At 22.8% G+C, this 23,318-nt stretch overlaps 8 protein-coding genes across 8 annotated transcripts; 6 read left to right on the forward strand and 2 right to left on the reverse strand.

The window, feature by feature from the left end:
- Positions 1 to 1,702: 1,702 nt before the first annotated feature.
- On the forward strand, positions 1,703 to 2,638 carry DDB_G0283591 (hypothetical protein; the record flags this gene model as incomplete). Its single annotated transcript, XM_633907.1, has 3 exons — positions 1,703 to 2,125; positions 2,163 to 2,387; positions 2,465 to 2,638. 3 exons carry the CDS (start codon positions 1,703 to 1,705, stop codon positions 2,636 to 2,638), a joined length of 822 nt encoding a protein of 273 aa, XP_638999.1.
- Positions 2,639 to 3,698: 1,060 nt separating this feature from the next.
- On the forward strand, positions 3,699 to 8,566 carry DDB_G0283585 (hypothetical protein; the record flags this gene model as incomplete). Its single annotated transcript, XM_633908.1, has 8 exons — positions 3,699 to 3,771; positions 3,868 to 4,524; positions 4,606 to 4,842; positions 4,912 to 5,232; positions 5,337 to 5,573; positions 5,652 to 6,020; positions 6,109 to 6,348; positions 6,426 to 8,566. 8 exons carry the CDS (start codon positions 3,699 to 3,701, stop codon positions 8,564 to 8,566), a joined length of 4,275 nt encoding a protein of 1,424 aa, XP_639000.1.
- A 937-nt stretch (positions 8,567 to 9,503) lies between these two features.
- On the forward strand, positions 9,504 to 10,347 carry yipf5 (Yip1 domain-containing protein; the record flags this gene model as incomplete). Its single annotated transcript, XM_633909.1, has 3 exons — positions 9,504 to 9,797; positions 9,899 to 10,080; positions 10,185 to 10,347. 3 exons carry the CDS (start codon positions 9,504 to 9,506, stop codon positions 10,345 to 10,347), a joined length of 639 nt encoding a protein of 212 aa, XP_639001.1.
- Positions 10,348 to 10,509: 162 nt separating this feature from the next.
- On the reverse strand, positions 10,510 to 12,748 carry prp40 (WW domain-containing protein; the record flags this gene model as incomplete). Its single annotated transcript, XM_633910.1, has 3 exons — positions 10,510 to 11,043; positions 11,136 to 11,465; positions 11,567 to 12,748. The coding sequence occupies 3 exons, from the start codon at positions 12,746 to 12,748 to the stop codon at positions 10,510 to 10,512; spliced, it is 2,046 nt and encodes a 681-aa protein (XP_639002.1).
- Positions 12,749 to 13,238: 490 nt separating this feature from the next.
- On the forward strand, positions 13,239 to 16,211 carry DDB_G0283545 (hypothetical protein; the record flags this gene model as incomplete). The annotated part of the gene is made up of 2 exons (XM_633911.1): positions 13,239 to 15,747; positions 15,871 to 16,211. The coding sequence occupies 2 exons, from the start codon at positions 13,239 to 13,241 to the stop codon at positions 16,209 to 16,211; spliced, it is 2,850 nt and encodes a 949-aa protein (XP_639003.1).
- Positions 16,212 to 18,571: 2,360 nt separating this feature from the next.
- Positions 18,572 to 19,231, forward strand: rsmA (small GTPase; the record flags this gene model as incomplete). Its single annotated transcript, XM_633912.1, has 1 exon — positions 18,572 to 19,231. One exon carries the CDS (start codon positions 18,572 to 18,574, stop codon positions 19,229 to 19,231), a length of 660 nt encoding a protein of 219 aa, XP_639004.1.
- A 186-nt stretch (positions 19,232 to 19,417) lies between these two features.
- On the reverse strand, positions 19,418 to 20,591 carry DDB_G0283593 (hypothetical protein; the record flags this gene model as incomplete). The annotated part of the gene is made up of 2 exons (XM_633913.1): positions 19,418 to 19,844; positions 19,888 to 20,591. The coding sequence occupies 2 exons, from the start codon at positions 20,589 to 20,591 to the stop codon at positions 19,418 to 19,420; spliced, it is 1,131 nt and encodes a 376-aa protein (XP_639005.1).
- Positions 20,592 to 21,487: 896 nt separating this feature from the next.
- DDB_G0283549 (hypothetical protein) lies at positions 21,488 to 21,904 on the forward strand (the record flags this gene model as incomplete). Its single annotated transcript, XM_633914.1, has 1 exon — positions 21,488 to 21,904. One exon carries the CDS (start codon positions 21,488 to 21,490, stop codon positions 21,902 to 21,904), a length of 417 nt encoding a protein of 138 aa, XP_639006.1.
- Between the last annotated feature and the right edge of the window lie 1,414 nt (positions 21,905 to 23,318).

A 23,318-nucleotide genomic window follows, 5' to 3' on the forward strand; every position in this document is an offset into this window, starting at 1 on the left:
AAAAAAAAAAAAAAAAAGAAGATGGTATTTGTTCTTTTTTTTTTTTTATTGAAAAAGAGAAAAAAAAAAAAAACAAAAATTTAAATTTATACGGATTTAAAAATAATATTTTAATAAAAAAAAAAAAAAAATTTATTTTTATTTTTAATTATTGTGTTATTATGATGAATCTAGGTGTTTTGATGATTGCTCTAAAAAAAAAAAAAAAAAAATATTTATTTATTTTTTATTTTTTTTTATTTTTTTTTTTGTAACTTTTGATTTTGGAGAGAGAGTCTTTTAAGTTAGAGCGGTGTTATACTGTCATTTGTTGATAGGGGACCTCGCGAAACCTTCTAAAAAAAAAAAAATTGTTGTGAGTATTGTTTTTGTCACCCAATAGATTAAATGATCCATAATGGGAATTGATAATGAATGATGTTGTGTGAGCTTGTCAAAAATAAAATTATTTTAATTTATAAAAATAAAAATAAAAATAAAAAAAAAATACTTTTCGAACGAATGTTGTCATTTTTCGAATTTAAATAAAAATTATGCCAATAATTTTTAAAAAGGAAATTAGGTTTTCCTTTTTTAGACTCTTGATTTTTTATTTTATTTTTATTTATTTTTTTTTACCCATTACATTATACCAAAATTTCTTTTTGATGATATCATTTTTTTTTAAATTTATTTATTAAATTAATTTTATTTAATATTATTTTAAATTTTTTTTTTTTATTTTTTTTTTTTCAAACTCAATTACTTAATCATTCAATTTAATTATAATGATTTTTGGAATCCAATTCCTTTAATAGGTATCAATTATTATTAAATTAACCAACAAAATAATATAAAATTAAATTAAAAAAGGTACTAGAACCACAATTCTTTTTTTTTTTTTATTTTCATTTTTTTTTTTTATTTTGGGACATGTTAAAATAAAATAAAAAAAAATTTGAAAAAATAAATTAAAAAAAAAAAAAAAAAAAAAAAAACCGTTAGGGGAATGTTCTTGATGTCTTTTTAGCGTTATAATTATTTAAAAAATAAATAATTTAAAATAAAAAAAAAAATAAAAAAAAAAATAAAAAAAATAAAATATCATCTATTTAAATATAATTCCGCAAAAATTACATTACACGATCTATAGATTGTTTTTTTAAATTTTTGTACAACCATAATCATAATGTCTATTTTTATATAGAATTGAAGTAAAAATGATGATTTTTTTTTTTTTTTTTTTGTTAATTCTTTAATCAGTTTTTTTTATTATTAGAATTTAATTTAAAAGTATTAATATTTTTTTTTTTCTTTATTATTATTGATTTTTTCTAATATTTTTATTTTTACCTTTTTTATAATGATTTTTGATTTTTCTATTATTGTTGTTATTTTTTTTTTTTTAATTATTTTTAAAAATAAAAATAGGATTTCTTAAAAAAATAATCTTTTTTTTTTTTTTTTTGCATTTTTTCCTCTTATTTTAATTAATTTCATTTTCATTTTATTAAAAAAAATTAATAATTTTATTTTTATTATTTTATTATTATTTTATTTTTATTTATAATTTTTTTTTTGCATTTTTTCCTCTTATTTTAATTAATTTCAAAAAAAAAAAAAAAAAAAAAAAAAAAAAAAAAAAAAAATTTGGCATTTATGAAAAAAAAAAGCGACCCATACAAAAATACACATACACACACAATAAAATAAATATATAAATATGAAAAAAGATAAAAAAGAAACTAGTAGTAATAGTAAGAAAGTTGATAGAGTTGCATTTGATGAAGAAGAGATTAGACAAGAGATTGTTAGTATTTTAGATTCAACAGCAATAGAAGTTCACAAAGATTGGCAAAAGAAATTGGATTATCAAAGATTTAAAAAAGAATATGAAACAGTTGTGGACGATTTACCAAATGTTATAAATATATTTATTAAACTGGAAGAAATTTGGAACATAAATAAATTTTTAGAAAATCCAACTCATTTCATTAACCTCTTTCAAATTATGTCTTATAGAATAGAACATACAATTATAACTTATGATGTAGAAGAATTAAAAACAATTGTAATATTAAATATAAATTTATATCATCATCATCATCATCATCATCATCATCATCATCATCATCATCATCATCATGTATTTATTAACTTTCTAACCATACATTCATATATAGCATCATGTAAATATGTTTTTAATAGGGACTTTATTGAAATTAATTTGTCAAATTTCGGTACTAGTTGCATATTTAGATATTACTCAACCAAAATACGAAGAAAACAGTCATACAAAACAATTAATTAGAGTTTTAGTTGAAGGTTTTATGAAATTTGTAAAAAGTTTAACAATCCAATATAGATCGATTCAATTTCATGATACACATATAATTGCACCACAAAAAGTAAATATATTTATTAAACGACAATAATTAAAATTAATATGTAATACTAATACCATAAATAATCATTAATACTATAGTTAAAAAAGTATCCAATGGTAGAAGATATTAAAACATTATCAGATTCTTATATTCATTCAAATGTATTTGCATCCCTATCGGCGATAAAAGAAATTAAACATATTTTATATTGTTTTTATAATTTTTTAAGAATTAATAAAGATAACTGGAAAGAAGTCCATGATTCTCTATAAAATTAAATAAATTTTTTTTTTTTGTTAAATATATATATAATTATTTTTGAAACACATATATTTATTATTATATCATAAAAATCAAAAAAAAAAAAAAAAAAAAAAAAGACATCCAATCTATTTTTGTTTTCTTGTTTTTTGTTTTTTGTTTTTTTGTTGTCGTTTTATTATTTTTATTTTTTTTTATTTGTTTTTTTTTTTTATAGGACTGTACTGGCTGTGGTAGTGGTAGTAGTAGTTAGAGTAGTGGTGATACTTTCAACTAAAAATAAAAAATTAAATAATTCTTATTCCAATATTACAAAAAATAATAATTATAATAATAGTCACCAACAAATTATGGTAGTTAATAATTATATAATTAAGGTTGTTGTTATTTTTGGAATATCCTCACTTTTGGAAATTGATGCTCTAACAAATAACACTTAACAACAATAATAAGATTGCAATGATAGATTTAAATGATAATATCATTTTTTAATTTTTTTTAAATTATTAAACTGTCAATAAGTTAAAAGTAAGGTTACAAACAAAAAAAAAAAAAAAAAAAAAAAAAAAAAAAAAAAAAAAATAATTCACACAAATACACAAATACAAATATTCGCACTGTTTACCACATTCACACGCTCACACACCCTTCCCTCATATAAAAATAAAGTACAATGTAAAACCGACACATTCTTTCATAAAAAAAGATTATTACTAAAAAAAAAAAAATAAGATATATAAATTTGATTTTCTTTTTTTTTTTATTTTTTTAAATCTAAATGAATCATGGCGTTCAAAGAGAGTTGCCTTAGAATTCATACCCTCTATTATTCAAATTATTTTAAAATAACTTGTGTGGAGAGATTACACAATACCCTAAAAAAGAATTAATTTAGTTGTAATTAAATTTTTAAATAATTAAAATTAAAATATATTTTTAGACATTATTATTAATTATTTTATTATTATTTTTTATTTTTAAAATAAAAAAAAAAAAAAAAAAAAAAAAACTATAAATATAATCAATAATTGTTATTAATTTCAAACAATTATTTATATATTTATAAAAAAAATGATTATCAATAAACTTTGTATCATTTTTATTTTTTTAACAGCTTTAATATTCCAGGCGCATTCTTTAAGTGGTAATTATTATTATTATTTTTATTATTATTATTATTATTATTATTTTTATTTATATTATTATTTTTATTAACATATATTTTTTATTTTTTATATAGATATAGATTGTGAAGCTTTAGATGAAAATTCATGTAAGGGTAATAATGAATGTCTTTATTTACCATTTGTTGGATGTTGCGGCGAGAGTAAATTCTATTGCGTAAAGAATCAAGGAAACTGTTTTGACAATCGTTTATCTTGTGGTAGAAATATAAATACTGGTAAAATTTTCGAATTTTGGTCAGTATGTAAACCACAAAAGGATTTCAAAGATTTTTCACCATCCAATCAAACATGTGACTCTTTAAAATGTGAAGAAAAAGGTTTCACTTGTAAATGGATTGAACCAAATTGTTACGGTACATCATGTTGTACTCGTGAACCAAAATGTTTTGATCAAGATGATAACATAGTAGATCCACAAAAACAACAAAAACAACAACAATGTGCATGTCAACCAAATAATGGTAATGGTAATAATGGTAACAATGGTAACAATGGTAACAATGGTAACAATGGTAATAATGGTAACAATGGTAACAATGGTAACAATGGTAACAATGGTAACAATGGTAATAATGGTAATAATGGTAATAATGGTAACAATGGTAATAATGGTAACAATGGTAATAATGGTAACAATGGTAATAATGGTAACAATGGTAATAATGGTAGCAATGGTAATAATGGTAACAATGGTAACAATAATAACCAATGTAAGTGTTTTTATTAAATTATAATATTTTAAAATTAGAAAATTATAATTAATAATTATTAAATTTTTTTTTTTTAAAAAGTTGATTGTGAAAATGTTGAAAATCAAGATCAATGTCAATCAAATTATCCAAAATGTAAATGGTTATCATATCCAGGATGTTGTGGTGACCAAATTTCAAGATGTGTAAATGATCCAAATAATAATTGCTATGATAATCAACTCTCATGTGCAACTCATGTTGAAACCAATAAAATATATGAAATCTGGAGTACTTGTAAACCACAAAAAGGATTCAAGCAATATTTCCCATCAAATGGTAAGTAAAAGAATTTCATTATTCTTTAAATACCCAAATTAAAATTAATTTTTTTTTTTCTTCTAATAGTTACATCTTGTTCACAACTTGATTGTGAAAGTAAAGGTATGGATTGTGCATGGTCAACAGATAATAAATGTTTGAGCACCCATTGCTGTCAAAATACACCAAAGTGTGTTCCAAAGAATGATAATAATGGAAACGGAAATAATGTTAATAATAATAATAATAATAATGGAAATAATAATAATAACAATAACGGTAATGGTAACAATAATAATGGTAATAATAACAATAATGGTAATGGTAATAACAATGGTAATAATGGTAATAATGGAAATAATAATAATAATAATAATAACCATGGTGGTAATGGAAATAATGGTAACGGTAAGTTTTTCTAAAAATTTATTAAAAAAGGGGTAGTGTATATCTTTTATTAATAGTTATAATAATAATAATAATAATAATAATAAATATATCTATTTTAATAGTTGATTGTGAAAATGTTACAAATCAAGATCAATGTCAATCAAATTATCCAAAATGTAAATGGTTAACATATCCAGGATGTTGTGGTGACCAAATTTCAAGATGTGTAAATGATCCAAATAATAATTGCTATGATAATCAACTCTCATGTGCAACTCATGTTGAAACCAATAAAATATATGAAATCTGGAGTACTTGTAAACCACAAAAAGGATTCAAACAATATTTCCCACCAAACAGTAAGTAATAAATTATATTAACCCTTTTAAATAATTTTGTTAATGATTTTATAAATAATATTTAATTTTTTATTATAGTGACTTCATGTTCTCAACTTGATTGTGAAAGTAAAGGTATGGATTGCAAATTATCCCAAGATGATGGTTGTTTAAATACTCATTGTTGTCAAAAAACATTGAGATGTGTGCCAAAGAATAACGGTAATGGTAACAATGGTAATAATGGTAATGGTAACAATGGTAATAACGGTAATACTGGTAATAATGGTAATAACGGTAGCAATGGTAATAATGGTCAATCAACTGGTGGAATGGTTACAACTAGTGGAATGGCTACAACTGGCGGAATGGCTACAAATGGTGGATCTTCAGTATCATCAAGTGGTAATAATGGTAATAATGGTAACAATGGTAATGGAAATAATGGTAATAACAACAATAACCAAAGTAAGTATTTAATTGTTGATAGTCAATAATTTAAATTAATTTAAATGTTTTAAAAATAATAATAATAAAAATAAAAAATCTATTTTAGTAGTTGATTGTGAAAATGTTACAAATCAAGATCATTGTCAATTAAATTATCCAAAATGTAAATGGTTAACATATCCAGGATGTTGTGGTGACCAAATTTCAAGATGTGTAAATGATCCAAATAATAATTGTTATGATAATCAACTCTCATGTGCAACTCATGTTGAAACCAATAAAATATATGAAATCTGGAGTACTTGTAAACCACAAAAAGGATTCAAGCAATATTTCCCACCAAACAGTAAGTAAAAAAATTATATTAACCATCTTAAATAATATTGTTAATGATTTTATTAATAATATTTAATTTTATTATAGTTACATCATGTTCTCAACTTGATTGTGAAAGTAAAGGTATGGATTGCAAATTATCCCAAGATGATGGTTGTTTAAATACTCATTGTTGTCAAAAAACATTGAGATGTGTGCCAAAGAATAACGGTAATGGTAATAATGGCAATGGTAATACTGGTAATAATGGTAATACTGGTAATAATGGTAATACTGGTAATAATGGTAATACTGGTAATACTGGTAATAATGGTAATACTGGTAATAATGGTAATACTGGTAATAACGGTAATACTGGTAATACTGGTAATACTGGTAATGGTAATAATGGTAATACAGGCAACAATGGTAATACTGGTAATGGTAATACCGGTAATACTGGCAACAATGGAAATGGAGGAAGCACAAGTTCGCCAGAACCAGCATTAGCAACAATTACAATTGCAACAGGTGGCAATAACCATCAATCTACAGGTGGAACAGGTACAATAGGTGGATCTGCTTCAACATCAACATCATCAGGCGGTAATACCGGACATAATGGTAATACTGGTAATAATGGTAATACAGGCAATAATGGAAACGGAGGCAGCACAAGTTCACCAGAACCAGCATTGGCAACAATTACAATTGCAACTGGCGGTAATAACCATCAATCTACAAGTGGAGCAGGTACAACTGGTGGATCTGCTTCAACATCAACCTCATCAGGCGGTAATAATGGTAATAATGGAAATGGAGGCAGCACAAGCTCACCAACCCCAGCATTAGCAACAATTACAATTGCAACTAGCGGTAATAACCATCAATCTACAGGTGGGGCTGGTACAACTGGTGGATCTGCTTCTACATCAACAGCATCAAGTGGTAATGGTAATAATGGAAATGGAAACAATGGTAGCACCGGACATAATGGTACTAATGGAAACGGAGGCAGCACAAGTTCACCTACCCCAGCATTAGCAACAATCACAATCGCAACTAGTGGTAATAACCATCAATCTACAGGTGGAACAGGTACAACTGGTGGATCTGCTTCAACATCAACATCAAGTGGTAATACCGGAAATGGAAACAATGGTAATAATGGTAATACTGGCAATAATGGTAATAATGGAAATGGAGGCAGCACAAGTTCACCAGAACCAGCATTAGCAACAATTACAATTGCAACTAGTGGTAATAACCATCAATCTACAGGTGGAACAGGTACAACAGGTGGATCAGCTTCAACATCAACATCAAATGGTAATAATGGAAATGGAAACAATGGTAATACCGGTAATAATGGTAATACCAGTAATAATGGTAATACCGGTAATAATGGAAATGGAGGTAGCACAAGTTCACCAGAGCCAGCATTAGCAACAATTACAATTGCAACTAGTGGTAATAACCATCAATCTACAGGTGGAACAGGTACAACTGGTGGATCTGCTTCAATATCCTCTTCATCTTCAGGTTCCTCATCTTCAGGTTCTTCAACTTCAGGTTCTTCATCTTCAGGTTCTTCAACTTCAGGTTCTTCAACTTCAGGTTCTTCAACTTCAGGTTCTTCAACTTCAGGTTCTTCCTCATCAAATAATGGTGGAAGTGGTACTGGAGATAATGAACCAAAATTTGCCTCAATTACAATTTTAACTAGTGGACATCATACTAGTGGGTCAAGTACAACTGGTGGATCAGCCACATCTTCAACAACCACATCTTCAACATCACATAGTAATACTGGATCAGTACATGGAAATAAACGTAGTGCATATGGTGCAGGTTGGGGATCAGGTCCAAACTTTTCAGCAACCAATGTAGATAACGTTATGGAAATGCAAAATGGTGGAAATGAAGTAAATGAAAACAATGAATACTTTGAAGCACAAAATGGACAAACCAATGAAAACAATCAAAATTATAATCAAAACAATGAGAATTACAACACAAACAGAGATTGGTTATCACAACAACAAGGTTATTGGTATACTAGATCCTCACCAGACGGTTCATTAGAAATTCATATTCCAGAAAACTATAATGACTATGAAAGACAAATATTTGACCAATCTGGTAGTATAGGTCGTTCTCGTGAGAATTCTTATGATGATACCCCTAAAAATCCATATAGTGGTCCATATGGTGATAACTCTTCTCAATCTAAAGCAACCACAAATTAATTAAATTAATCTATTCTCTCTGCATTTTCCTAATTTAATATTTTAATCTATTATTTTATTATTTTAATAATTAATATTTATTTTTATATTTATATATACAAAAAACAATAATAAATATTTATTTTTTCATTTATTTAAATTAAAATTTTTTATTTTTATTTTTATTTTTATTTATTTTTTCCTTTATATTATTTATTTCGATGAAGAAATAAAGAGGTTGACTTGAAAAAAAAAAAAAAAAAATTGATCAGATTTTTTTGATAATCAACTGAATATTATAAAAGTTGCCATTTTATAATACATTTCTTCATTTTATTAATAAAATCATACTTTTAATATGAAATTACATCTAAACTCTTTTTTTATATTGGAAAAAAAAAAGTTCTGATGAAATAATAAATGGAAAATGTCTTTAAATGGTTTTATAAATTCTTTTAGTCATAAGTATCTGTATATTTTTAATCATCATTTCAATTTTAATTTTTTTTTCTTTATAACCAATAAATAAATATAAAGATATAAAAAAAAAAATTAAAAAAAAGTGAAGATTTGTTAAAACAGGAAATTTAATTTTTATTTACCTTTTTATTTTAAAAAATTAAGATAGAAGAAACCACATCAATTTAAATGAGTCAAAAAAAAAAAAAAAAAAAAAAAAAAAAAAAAAAATTGAATTTAAAAAAAAAAAAAAAAAAAAAAAAAAAAAATTTTCAAGCGAGCAACTCAATTTTTTTTTTTTAAAATTTATTTTTAATTTACCCACTGTCACTTCATTTTTTATTTGTATTTTTAATAATAATAATAATAATATAAATATATAAAAACATATATTTTTAAACCAATAATAGTTATAATAATAACAACAACAATAACAATAAACAATAGACAATAATAATAAAAAAAAAATAATAAATAAAAATAATAATATAATATAATAATGAATAATAATAATAGTTTTAACTTTATAGATTCACAATACTCTACACCACAAGGGGCCTATTATGATAATACAGGTAGAATGGGTGGTGGAGGTGGTATGGGGGGACCAACAGACTCTTTTGACAATGAATTACCATTATTAGAAGAATTAGGTATAAATTTCGATCATATTAGATCAAAAACATTATCAGTATTAAATCCATTAAAGAAAATAGATTCACATATTATGGATGATACTGATTTAGGTGGTCCAATTTTATTTGGTTTATTATTAGGTTTTTCTTTATTAATGGTATGTTTTCATATATATATAATCTTTATAAATATAATAATATTAATATATTATTTTTTATTTTTTTTATTTAAATAATAATTTATTAAATAAATACACAGAGTGGTAAAATTCAGTTCGGATATATTTATGGATTAGGTTTAATTGGATGTGTATCAATGTATATTGTATTAAATTTAATGAGTGAAAAAGGAATTGATATTTATAGAGTAATCAGTGTTTTAGGTTACTGTCTTTTACCAATGATTTTCTTATCATTTACTTCTTTAATTATTAATATAAAGTATGTATAGAAATTAAAATAATATATTTACTTTATATTATTAAAAAAAAAGTAATTTCACTTATACTAATAAAACTTTTTTTTTTTTTTTATTATTTCATTAGTGGTATGGTTGGATACATATTAATTGGTTTTGCAATTGTTTGGAGTACATATTCAGCATCAAAAATGTTTGTCAAAGTTTTATCAATGATTGATCAAAGAATATTAGTAGCATATCCAGTTGGTTTATTATATACTGGTTTTGCTCTCATTACTGCTTTTTAAAATAAAAATAAATAAACAAAAAAAAATTTATAAATCAATATATTTTTACAAAGTGTTTAATTACTTTTTTTATTTATTTATTTTATTAAGTAAATATTTTAAATCGATATATTGGCAGAGTATTATTTATTTATTTATTTGTTTGTTTGTTATTGTTATTTATTATCTTTTCTCTTTTTTATGTGAAGATCTACCTCTGTCTCTATCATCTCTTCTATCACCTCTATCACTACCACGATCTCTATCTCTGCTATCTCTGCTATCTCTACCACTACCACCTCCACTACTACTACCACCACTACCACCTCCACTACCACTACCACTTCCACTACCAGTACCATAACGATCTTCATCATCTAAATTATCAATATAAGATCGTCTTTTCTTTGAAGATGATTGATCATTTGATGGTTTCTTTGGTGAAAGAACTAATTCACCCTCTTCATTGCCATCCTCTTCTTCATCTAGTGCATTTTGAACTAAAAATTCAATATAGTCTTTAAATATTCTTAAACGTTCTTGGTCATCACCTAAATCTATATACTCTTTCTTTGATTCAATAATTGGTTGAATATCTGACCATTGTGATGATTTATTTATTACTTTAGTTTCTGTTAATAATATTTTAAATTGTGAAATTCTTTTCTTCTTTTTCTTTGCTAAATTCTTTTCTCTACTTTCTTCTTTATATTTTAACTTTTTTTTTTTTTTTTTTTTTTTTTTTTTTTTTAATTAATATAAACATATTATTATTATTTATTTATTAATAATTATTATAATATACATACATATTCTAAATATGGTAAGAAATTAAATTCTTGAATTAAATTATAATTTGAATGTTTTGAAAATTCAGATTTTAAAGATTCTAAAGTTGTAGATTCAGGTGAATATTTAAAATTTGTTTCTTTTAATATCTCTTTTAATTTTTTATAATCATTTTCATATTTTATCTCTAATTCATCCTTAAAATCTGAAAATAATTCTAAAGGTGTTGAACCAATTGATTTTTGACTTAAATTAATAAATGATTGATGATTTTCATTATTTAATTTAAATATTTTCCATTTTGTTAATGCATGTAATTCACCATTTTTAAATTTTTCATTTAATAATTCCTAAAATAAAAATAATGAAAAAAAAAAAAAAAAAAAAATATTATATTAATATTATTATAAAAAAAAAAAAAAAATAAAAAAATAAAAAAATATATTTTTACTCTAAAATTATCTCTATCTTTTCTTGAATCTTTTTTTAATTTTTCTTTTTCTAATCTTTTTTGATCATCTAATTTCTTTTCTAAATCACGTATGAAATTTTCAAATACTGTTAAGAAATCGAATTTATCAAGTACTTGAAAGACATCATCATTTTCGAATTGATCTCTAACTTTACGCCATTGAGTGAAAACGGTTATCGAAGGATCCAATTCTAATTTTTGACGTAAAATTTTCATTTGTTCTTTTTTAATTGACATTAATTGATTCTTTTCTTGTTGTTCCAATTCTTGAATATGGTCATGTAATAATGATTCACGTTCACGTTCACTCTCTATTGCTTCCCAACGTGGTTCCGATTCGAAATAGAGTGATGCTCTTCTCCATGACATTAGTGGTGTTACCTCTTTACTGTCACGTAATAGTTGAATGAAATCCTCTTTGGCTTTCTTTTCTTTCTTTCTCTTTTCTTCTTGTTCAACTTTTTTTCTATCAACTTGGTAATCTAAAAATACTTGTTTTCGTTCACTCATTGTCTTTAAAACTTGATATCTCTCATCATTTGCAATTGATTTAAGTGCTTTCTCAAATGTACATATTGAACTAATTGAATTATCTGTTAATAAATTTTTAAATGTTTGAATTGGATCTTCTTTATTTTGTTGTTGTTGTTGTTGTTGTTGTTGTTGTTGTTGTTGCTGCTGCTGCTGTTGTGTATCTAAATTATTTGTATTTATATTAGAATCTTTAGATTCTTTTAAATCTTTATTATTATTATTATTATTACTATTATTATTGCTATTTACTTGTTGTGGTTGTTGTGGTGTTGCTGAGGTTGTAATTGGTTGTATTGGAGTTGTAATTGTTGTTGAACCACTAGATGATAGTTGTGGTGATGATGTTGATGTTGATGTTGTTGTTGAAGCTAATTTTTGTTGAAATTCAGGTGGTGCATCCCATTGTCTTACACCTGAGATTGTATTATAATAATATTTTTGACCTTTATCTGTTTTATATTCTTTCCAATCACCAATGATAACTGGTTGATTATTTGAATTTGAATCATTAGATGATGGTGCTGGTGATTTTAAATCTTCTGGTATTTCCCAAACACTGACTCTTGTAACTTTATGATAATAAAACTTTTTACCATCTGCAATCGCTTCTACCCAATCACTTGACATTTTTTAAATTATATGTTGAATTATTATTATTATTTTATTATTATTATTATTATTATTATTATTATTATTATTATTATTATTATTATTATTTTGAAAAATAAAATAATAAAAATATCAACAACAACACCCTATTATTTATTTATTTATTTATTTTTTTTTGCTTATTAAAATAATAAAAAAAAAAAAATGAAAAAATTTAATTTACTCCCTTTTTTTTGAAAATTTCGAAAAATATAAAAAAAAAAAAAAAATAAAATAAAATTAAAAATAACGTTTTTTTTTTTTTTTTTTTTTTTTCATTTTATTTTTTAAAAAAAACAAACACTCTTTCATAGCCATACACACATATACACTAAATATTTCACACTTTTTTTTTTTTTTTTTTTGTTTAATTTTATTTATGAATATTAAATTCTAGTTGTACACACATATACACACACTCAACTAGTTGTTTGACATTTTTTTTTTTTTTTTTTTTTTCTCTTAAAAAATGTCAACCAAAACAAAAAGTGAACCAAACGAATCTCAGCCAACGAAAACAACAGAGATTACACCAACAAATACAACTACTACAGCAACAACTAAAGCAAGTAGATTAAAAGCATCAAAAGCAGCTGCTGCCGCCGCCGCAGCAGCAGCAGCAGCGGCAGCATCATTGGTATCTTCACCAACAAATACAACAAGTACACCAACTCCAACACCAACACCATCACCAACACCATCACCATCACTAACACCAACACCATCACCATCACCAACTCTACCTATTAACAACAACAACAACAACAACAATATCAATACACTTAATAAACCACATATACCCTATTCAAATAATTTTAATAGTTATCATAATGGTAATACGGCATATAATAATCCAAGTTTAAATAGTAATACTACTAGTTTCCCACCACACCCTAATTACCCCTCACCATATTATTACCCTAATCACCCACCACATCCTACTTATCACCATCCTGCGACATCATCAACATCAACATCAAACCTAAGTCATAGTAATTCATATAACATAAATCCACCAACGAAAAGACCATATGATAGTATAAATTATACATATTCCAGTAACACAGCCAATAGTGCGTATGGACATCACCCGCCACCACCACCACCATCATCTTCTTCTTCATCTTCATCATCTTCTTCATCTTCATCCTCATCATCATCTTCTTCAATGATTAGCGACCCAATAAATGATCATGAAAAAAAGAAAATAAAAAAAATGAAATCGGGACCATTGTTAATAGCAGAAGAGGATTTTATAGCAAATGCGTTTAGGAATGTTCCAGATAAAGCATTAACACCAGAATTGAGAAGAATAAAGAGGAAATTTATAGTTAGGAAGCAACAAAGATTTTGTGCCATTGATAATTTTAATATCGATGATAAAGTTTATCAAGGTTTTAGTAAAATAAAGAAAAAAGAACAAAAATTAAATTTATACTATGAAAGAGAAGAAATACCAAGTTTTCAACCTAAAACTTTACAACAACAATTATCAGTATTACCAAGTTCTACAACTAGTGCAGTTGCAGCTACAATATCAAATATTAATAATACTTTAAATACCACTACTACCAACAACAACAACAACAACAACAACAACAACAACAACAACAACAACAACAACAACAACAACAACAACAACAACAACAACAACAACAACAACAACAACAATAACAACACTACTACTACAACAACTACAACCACTACTACACCACCACCTATTGTAAATAACACAAACACAAATGCAAATATAAATAATAATAATAATAATAATATATCATCAGGAGGAGGAGGAGGGAGGCAAACAGCCCCGATCAACTCAACCAATCAAATAGTTAATACGGTAACATGTACAGTTAAACCACCAATTATTCCAACCACAAAAACTATTGATCCACCAAGTTTAATGTCACCATTAATTGCTGCAACATTAGAGCAAGAACGATTAGATGCAGAAAATTTAGAAAAAGAAAGAAAAAAAAAAGAAAAATTTGAAAAAGAGAGATTAGAAAAAGAGAAATTAGAAAAAGAAAGATTAGAAAAAGAGAAATTAGAAAAAGAAAAGGAAAGATTATTATTATTAGAGAAAGAAAAAGAAAAAGAAAAAGAACGTTTAGAAAAAGAGAGACAAAGACAAGAAAGAAGAGAAAGAAAAGAAAAAGAACGTTTAGAAAAAGAGATATTAGAAAGGCAACAACAATTAGAAAATGAAAGATTAGAAAGAGAGAGGCAACAACAACAACAACAACAAATAGAAAATGAACGTTTAGAGAAATTAGAAAATCAAAGATTAGAGAATGAACGTTTAGAGAAATTAGAAAAGGAAAGATTAGAAAGAGAACGTTTAGAAAAGGAAAGAATTGAAAAAGAGAGACAAGAACGTCTAGAAAAGGAGAGATTACATAGAGAATCTAAAGAAAAAGAGAGAAGGGAAAAAATTAAACAAGAGAAAATTAGAACTGAGAAAATTAAACAAGAGAAATTAAAACAAGAGAATGAAATACTAGAGAAATTAAAATCTGAACCAAATCAACAAACTGCATTATATAAATATTATCATTGGGTAAAATCATCATCATCATCAAATAATAATAGTAATAATAGTAATCAAAATAATAATAATAATAATAAACCAAAAAGACCATTTCAACCATTAAAAGAATTATTATATGGAAGAAGGCAGTTGTTAGATCCTTATGTTAGTCCTCATACTACTAGAGAGTTAAAACCATTCATTCGTAGGGATTATGAATCGTGTCCTCCGAAATTACAACAATTACGTGAACTTTATCAATTCTTTAAAATCAATGGTTTAATGCCACCAAAGACTTCACCAACAATTGTATCAATTTATGAATCATCTTCTTCAACTTCCTCTTCACAAGAAATTTATCCAATTGATTATAAATATTTAACACCAGAATTAGCTGATAGAACAAATCAATTCCTTTGTGATCATTTTTGGCCTGGTATAAATGGTAAGTACTTTTTAATTATAAATTATAAATTATAATTATAAATTATTTTTTTTTATTTTGGCTAATTGATTTTTTTTTCCTTTTTTTTTTTTTTTTTTTTTTTTTTTTTTTTATAAAATTTAGTTGATGATATTTTAGAATATCCAGATTTTACAGTGGTGGCACTTTATAGGTCAATGATTATTGGGTGTGGATTGATGAATCCTGATGGTTATATTATGTTTATTTCGGTTCATCCAGAATGGCAAGCATGTGGTATTGCATCATTTATGTTGTATCATTTAACACAAACTATGATTGGTAAAGATATTACCCTTCATGCTTCCGTTAATAATAGTGCTTTAATTTTGTATCAAAAATTTGGTTTCAAACCTGAAGAATTTATAAATAATTTTTACGATAAATATTACAGTGATGATAGTGGTAAATCAAAAAATGCGTATCTCCTTAGATTAAGAAGATAAGGAAGATATTTTTTTTTTTTTTATATATATTTTTTTAAAAAAAAAATCTCCTTTTAATAATAAAAAAATAAAAATAAAAAATAAAAAATAAAAAAAAAAAAAAAAAAATAATAATAAAAAAAAAAGATAATAATAAAATATCTTTTTGCCCAATTTTATAGTTTTTTTTTTTTCAAAATTAGTATCAAAAAAAAAAAAAATTAATATGGTGAAAATGTATATTGGGAAATTAAAAAAATAATGTGTAAAATAAAAAAATAAAAAAATAAAAAAATAAAATCATTTTTAAATTATAGTATAATACCATCTTTTAATGGGATTGTTTAGGTTTTTTTTTTTTTTTTTAAATATTTTATTAATTTGGTGATTTAAAAAAAAAAAAAATTTTATATTAAAGTAAAAGAGTAAAAAAGAAAAACATATATTTTCATATATTAATAAAAATAATAATTAATAAAATCAGATTTTAACACATTACCAAATTTATTATAAATTAATTTTTATGGATATATTTTTATAATTAACACCAATCAATTAACAATTTGAATCGGTAATATCTCTCTTAAATCAATTCTCAAAAAAAAAAGAAAAAAGAATAAAAAAAAAAAAAAAAAAAAATCTCTTTAATGATAAATCAATTTCCTTTTTTTATTAAAATATTCATCTCGGTTATAATCATAAAAAAAAAAAAAAAAAAATTAGTTAAAATTAAAAAATACAAAAAAAAAAAACAATCAGCAAGTAAAAAAAAAAAAATCTGGAAAAAAAAAAAAAAAAAAGAAATTGGGGCAAAATGAATTAGTGTTAGAAAATTATTAACAAAATTATTATTATTGTTTTTACAATATTAATTTTTTTTTTTTTTAATTAGAAGATTCTTTTTATTTTTTTATTAGAGAAACTGGAAAAAACTGAGATTGGAAAATAAAATGTTAAAAAAAAGTAATATGTTGCTAGAATCTTCATATCATAGATAATTATCATTGCTAAGTTTGGTAGAACACAATTCCATTTTTTTCAAAATAGTATAAATTTAATTTACCATCTAATCAAAGATATCCAGAGATTCAGAAATTTCACCCTTTTTTTTATTATTATTATTTTTTGAATTAGTTTCACAATTTTTGTTTATTTTTTTTTTTTTTTTTTCTTTAACACACGAATAAAATAAAATCTACCGATATTTTTTTACTCAAAATTTAACACTAATTTGCAAAGTAGCACCATTCTACACTATTATTTATTTATTTTTTTTAAAAAAAAAAAAAACTGTTGATCTTTATTGTTGAATTCAACTTTATTATAATGTCAGTTTGAAGTTTCTCCCTTTTGGGGGTTATTTTTTTTTTTTTTTTATAAAAAAAACTTTTTTTTTTAATTTTTTTTTTTTTTTTCACCACGAATTTGTGATGATCATTTTACAAAAAATTAAAATTTTATATAAAATTTGATGTGGATATGTAGTGTGAAGGCAAAAAATAAAAAAAAAACAGCTTTCAACTCATTTTATTATCAAATTTTTTTATTTTGAATATTAATCAATAAAATAGTTTATTTTATTTTTTTTTATTTTTTTTTTTATTTTTTTTTTATTTTTTTTATTCAATATAAATAATCAATTGATTTTTTTTTATTTTTTTCATTTCTTGTGAATTGTAAATTATTAAAAAAACCACAATCAACAAACACTCAAACAATCAACCCCTTTTAGTTTTTCTTTTTTTTTTTTTTAATTTTTTAAAATAATTTTTTTTTTTTTTTTTTTTTTTTAATTTTTCTAATCAAAACAATAACTGATATTTAATAAAAAACCATATTAAAAAAATTCGACCCAACCAAAACTCTAGTTTTATATAAAATAAACCCACTCTCAATCAAACCACTCTTTTTTTTTAAAAAAAAAAAAAAAATCCTCCTCCAAGTAACACTCACCAAATTTGTTTACAATAATTTTTTTTTTAAAATTTACAGTGCCATCCAAGTAGTTGCTACCCCAATCCCCTTTTTTTAAGATTTTATTTTTATTATCAATAATTTTTTTTTACAAAATCTCACATTGGAAAGATTTTCTATTAATAGCATTTCATTTTTTTTATATATATCCAAATAATTTTTTGTACAACATTGTATTTATTTCTAAACAAAAGCCCCAATAATTCAAAAAAATAAAAAAATAATAATAAAAAAAAAAATTAAAATTAAAATTAAAATTAAAAAAATAATATAATCACAAAAAAAAAAAAAAAAAAAAAAAAATATAAATAGCAATCAGAAATTGTTTTTTTTTTTTAAAAAATATTAATTTTATATCAATTCAATTAAATAAAAATAAATAAAATAAAATATAATAAAAAATTAAAATGGGTAATACATCATCATCAAATTATGATTGTAATCAACAATCTAAAAATAATAAAAAAAATAATAAAATTTCAAAAAAGAATAAAAATTGTTCAAATACAATAAATAATAATAATAGCATTTCAAATTGTAAAAAAGAAGAACCAAAGAAAAATTATAAATTAATTACATTAGGATCATCAGGTGTTGGTAAAACATCGATTAGTTTTAGATTCGTTTCAAATATATTTGTAACTGAATATGATCCAACAGTTGAGGATGCCTATAAAAAAGATTATGTTTTCGATGGTAAAGAATTAAAATTGGAACTTATAGATACTGCTGGTCAAGAAGAGTATAGTAGTGGTCTTCATGATAAAGCAATTCGTAGCTGTGATGGTTTTATCCTTGTTTTCAGTATTACAAGTCGTGAAAGCTTCCAAAAGATTAAAGATTTAAGAGAAAAAATCCTTTGGGTTAAAGATAAAGATAGAGTACCAATGGTTATCGTTGGTAATAAATCTGATATGGAAAAAGATAGAAGAGTTTCAAAAAGTGAAGCTCGTTCATTAGCTGAAGAATTTGAATGTAGATACATTGAAACTTCTGCAAAAACTTCTGAAAATATAGAATTATTATTTAATACAATTCTTGGTCAAGTTGTTGAAAAAAAGAAATAATTATTTAATTATTAAAAAAAAAAAAAAAAAAACCAAAAACATACATATTCCGAATACAACAAATTATTTAAAAAAAAAAAAAAAAAAAATCAAATACTTAATCATTTTAATATTAAAAAATAAAATGATATAACCTTGTAAATAAAAATAAAAAAATAAATAAAATATTTTAAATTAAAATAAAAATTACTTTTTCTTTTTCTTTTTTTTTTTTTTTTTTTTTTTTTTTTTTATTAATTTAAATTTAAAAATTGAATCAGAAGGTTTCCAATTAAATATAAAAAATTCCCATGGATTGAAATTTATTGAATCATTATTGACACAATATCTTTGTTTACAATAATAATTTGATCTTGATTTTTCACCAAAAATATCAAAATTACACATTGAATTTTGTTTTTTACCTTCCCAATAATTTGAATCATTTTCATTACAATAAACTGGATATCCTTCATCATCGAATGGTACACAATATGGATTATCAGTTGCATATATCCAATTTTTAATTATTGTACCATTACAAGTTTTACAATCTTGGCCAATAAAATTACCACTACAATGGCAATAACCAAATTTATATTTATGATCAAATAATAAAATTACTTTAATTTTACTATCATAAAATAAATGTTTATCATCAATATTTAAAATTTTACCAATGGTTGAATTTGTTGTATAGATTAAATAATTTAAACCTTGAAATGCTTGAATTGAATTTATACCGGTTTCTTTTAAATGTCCCTCTACATTCTTCTTTAAGGAAATCAATACTACCATTTTTTAAACATTTTATTGGTTTTCTTATAATACCGTCTTCTATCACATAATAGATAAAATCATAGGCAAATGAAATTTTACTTGAATCTCTATATCTTGGAATTCCATTGATAAGATTTGTTGAATAATTTTTAATTGAACAATTTATACAACGTATTGTTGCCATACCAAATTCATCAAATTCGCTATAAGGTTGTTCATAATATTTCTTTCTATAATAAACTTTTGAATTAATTTCCCAAATTGATTTACAATCTATATCATTATAAATAATATTTTCTGCACTTTTAATCTCTTTATAATTTGTTGAATTAATTTTTAAAAATTGTTTTGAAATTAATTTATTTTCTAAACATATATATTGAGTGAATTCACCTTCATTATTTTCATCTTTACGGATCATTATGGGAATTTCAATTATTTCTTTACCAATTTGATCAATATCATTAATATTACCATTTAAACAAAGTCTTGTTATAATTTCAACATCTTTATTTGGGTTATCCACATATAATTGTACACCAGTTACTCTTTTATATTTTGTTTGATTTTTATTATGATTCAACTCTTCATTAATTTTCATAATTGTTTCAAGTCCGTCATTTACTTTTTCATTATTTATTGGAATTGAAAATAAGAAAGTTTCTTCAATTTTTTTAATTGTATTTCTTCCCACAAAATAAATTTTATTTGGTTATGGTTTACATGTCCTCCACCTATTATAAAAATTTGATTTTCTTTTTTACAATATCCAAAGGGTGTTTCACATTGATAGTCATATAAACATTTATTTGATTTTACTAATTTTACTATTAAAATTAAATAAAATAATATATATCTTAATTTAACTATCATTTTTTAATAAAATATAATTAATAATTAAAAAAAAAAAAAAAAAAATAAAAAAAAAAAAAAATAAAAAAAAAATAAAAATAGAACAAAAAAAAAAATAAATGAAAAATAAATAACCCCATTTTGTGGTTATCTTATTTTTTTTTTATTCAATTTTACAATTTAATTTTTTTTTTTTTTTTTTTTTTTTTTTTTGGCTTTAAATTCAAGTTAAAAAAATAAAAATAAACAATTGTTTAAAAAAATACTTTTATTTATTTTTTTTTTTTTATCTAATTTTTTTTTTTAATTATCTATTAATTATTTTTTTTTTATTTTTTTTTATTTTTTTCTATTAGAATATATTTATTGTAATATTTGAAATTATTAAATCAATTAACTAATTTTTGTTTGGTTGATTATTTTTGTGTGAAAAATGTTTATTTGAAAATTTTTTAAAAAAAAATATCTGAAAATTTTATGAAAAAGAAATCGTTACATGGGTTGATTTGATCAAAATCAATTGTTTTTTTTTTTTTTTTTTTTTTTTTTTTTTTTTTTTATTTTCAATTTTTTTTTTTTATTTAAATCAATTAATTTCAATTTTTTTATTTTATTTTATTTATTAAATAATTACCACATATAAAAATGGCTAAAGAGAATTATGAATTTTTCGTTGTCAGCGGTAAAGTTTCAAAAGGGTATGATTCAAACGGTCTTGCAGATCCTTATGTTAAAATGGGATATATTAGTAAAAAGACTGGTAAAACAGAATATTTCTTAAAAACCAAAGTAATCAAATCCACATTATTACCAGAGTTTCAACATAAACAAGTTCAAGAATTGGATTCAGATGATATAGAAAAGGTTGTTATTGAAATGTATGATCATGACTTGATTGGAAAGAATGACTTTATTGGTAAAGTTACTTTAGAAGGTAACTCTCTTACATGTCTATCAACTGAAGGTACTCTCATTAGATATCATTTGTTCAATGAAAATGACTCAGAATCAGTTGGTAAATCCACAGCTAATGTTTACTTGGGTATGAATAAAAAGGCCTAAACTTCTTTAAAAATGTAATATAAAGTTTTAAATAATTTTTTTTTTTTTCCAATTTATTTTATTAAGTTTAAACTCATTTAATACAAATAGATTAAATAAATAATATAATCCAAAAAAAAAAAAAAAAAAAAAAAAAAAAAAAAAAAAAAAAAAAAAAAAAAAAAAAAAAAAAAAAAAAAAAAAATATTGAGCCATAATTCATTTTTAAACAAAATAAATTTAAAATTAATAATTATCTCAGATAAAAAAATATGTTAATGGGTATTATCAAAGACCCATAGATGTAAGGTAGATTGATAATTTCCAACTCTATTTTTTTATTTTTTTTATTTCTATTTTTATTTTAATTATATTATTTTAATTTTTTATTATTATTTTTATTTTTATGTTTTATATCTTTAATTTTAATTCTATTATTATTATTATTTTTATTATAATGGTGGTTATTGTTTGAATAAATATAAAAAATGATATAATTTAGTTTGAAAATAAATTAAATTTGATTTAACTTTTATATAAACATTATTATGATTATTATTATTTGATTTTTAATCCTGTAAGAATTAAAACCATTCTTTATTGAAAAGGGAGTGCCAGAAATTGAAGTTTAATTTTTAATTTCATTTAATGGTACTAAAGTACATAAGATATCCACAGTATCTGGTGGACTATTAATTACGAATGGAATTGAGAAATCTTGATTTGAAAGTAAAGGTGAAGGAGTTGAATAATTGAGTTGTTTTTCAACATTTGAGTGATTAGTATTAAAAATATATCCTGGTGATGATGGAGAATTTTTAAATTGATTAATAATTTCAATTGGAATTTTATCTAGTCTACATTTTATTTTGCCAGTTAATTGTTGTAGATTGATTTAAGACCAAATCATTAATGTAAAATAATGATGATAAACATTTCTTTATGATTGAATGTATAATTGGATCATTTTTAGTTTTTTCAGATTGTTGTTTTAAAATATTCATTGTAATATCATCTACTGCATCTAAACCAATTGAATTTTGGAAACTTGGATTATTTCTAAATGAATTTCTACCTTCTTTAATTAAATCATAAATTTCATGAACTTCTCTCCAAGAATTCTCACATTCTGTTAAAAGTTTAATAATATTTTCACCAACTTTAAAAATATTATTTAAATCGGCTTCTGGTGATGGGAAATTACCAGTACCAAGTGAACCAGGTCACATATAAAAGTCTAAAACAAATTTAATACAAAAAAAAAAAAAAAAATTAAAATAAAATAAATAAAAAAATCTTTTAAAAATAGTCACAACAAAAATTAAAAAAAAAAAACATAACGATAAAAAAAAACAGTTTAGGCCATTAATAATTTAAAAATGGATTTATTTTAAAAAAAAAAAAAAAAAAAAAAAAATTTTTTTTAATAAAATAT

The sequence above is a fragment of the Dictyostelium discoideum genome, assembly GCF_000004695.1.
Source record: "Dictyostelium discoideum AX4 chromosome 4 chromosome, whole genome shotgun sequence".
Classification (NCBI taxonomy): domain Eukaryota; phylum Evosea; class Eumycetozoa; order Dictyosteliales; family Dictyosteliaceae; genus Dictyostelium; species Dictyostelium discoideum.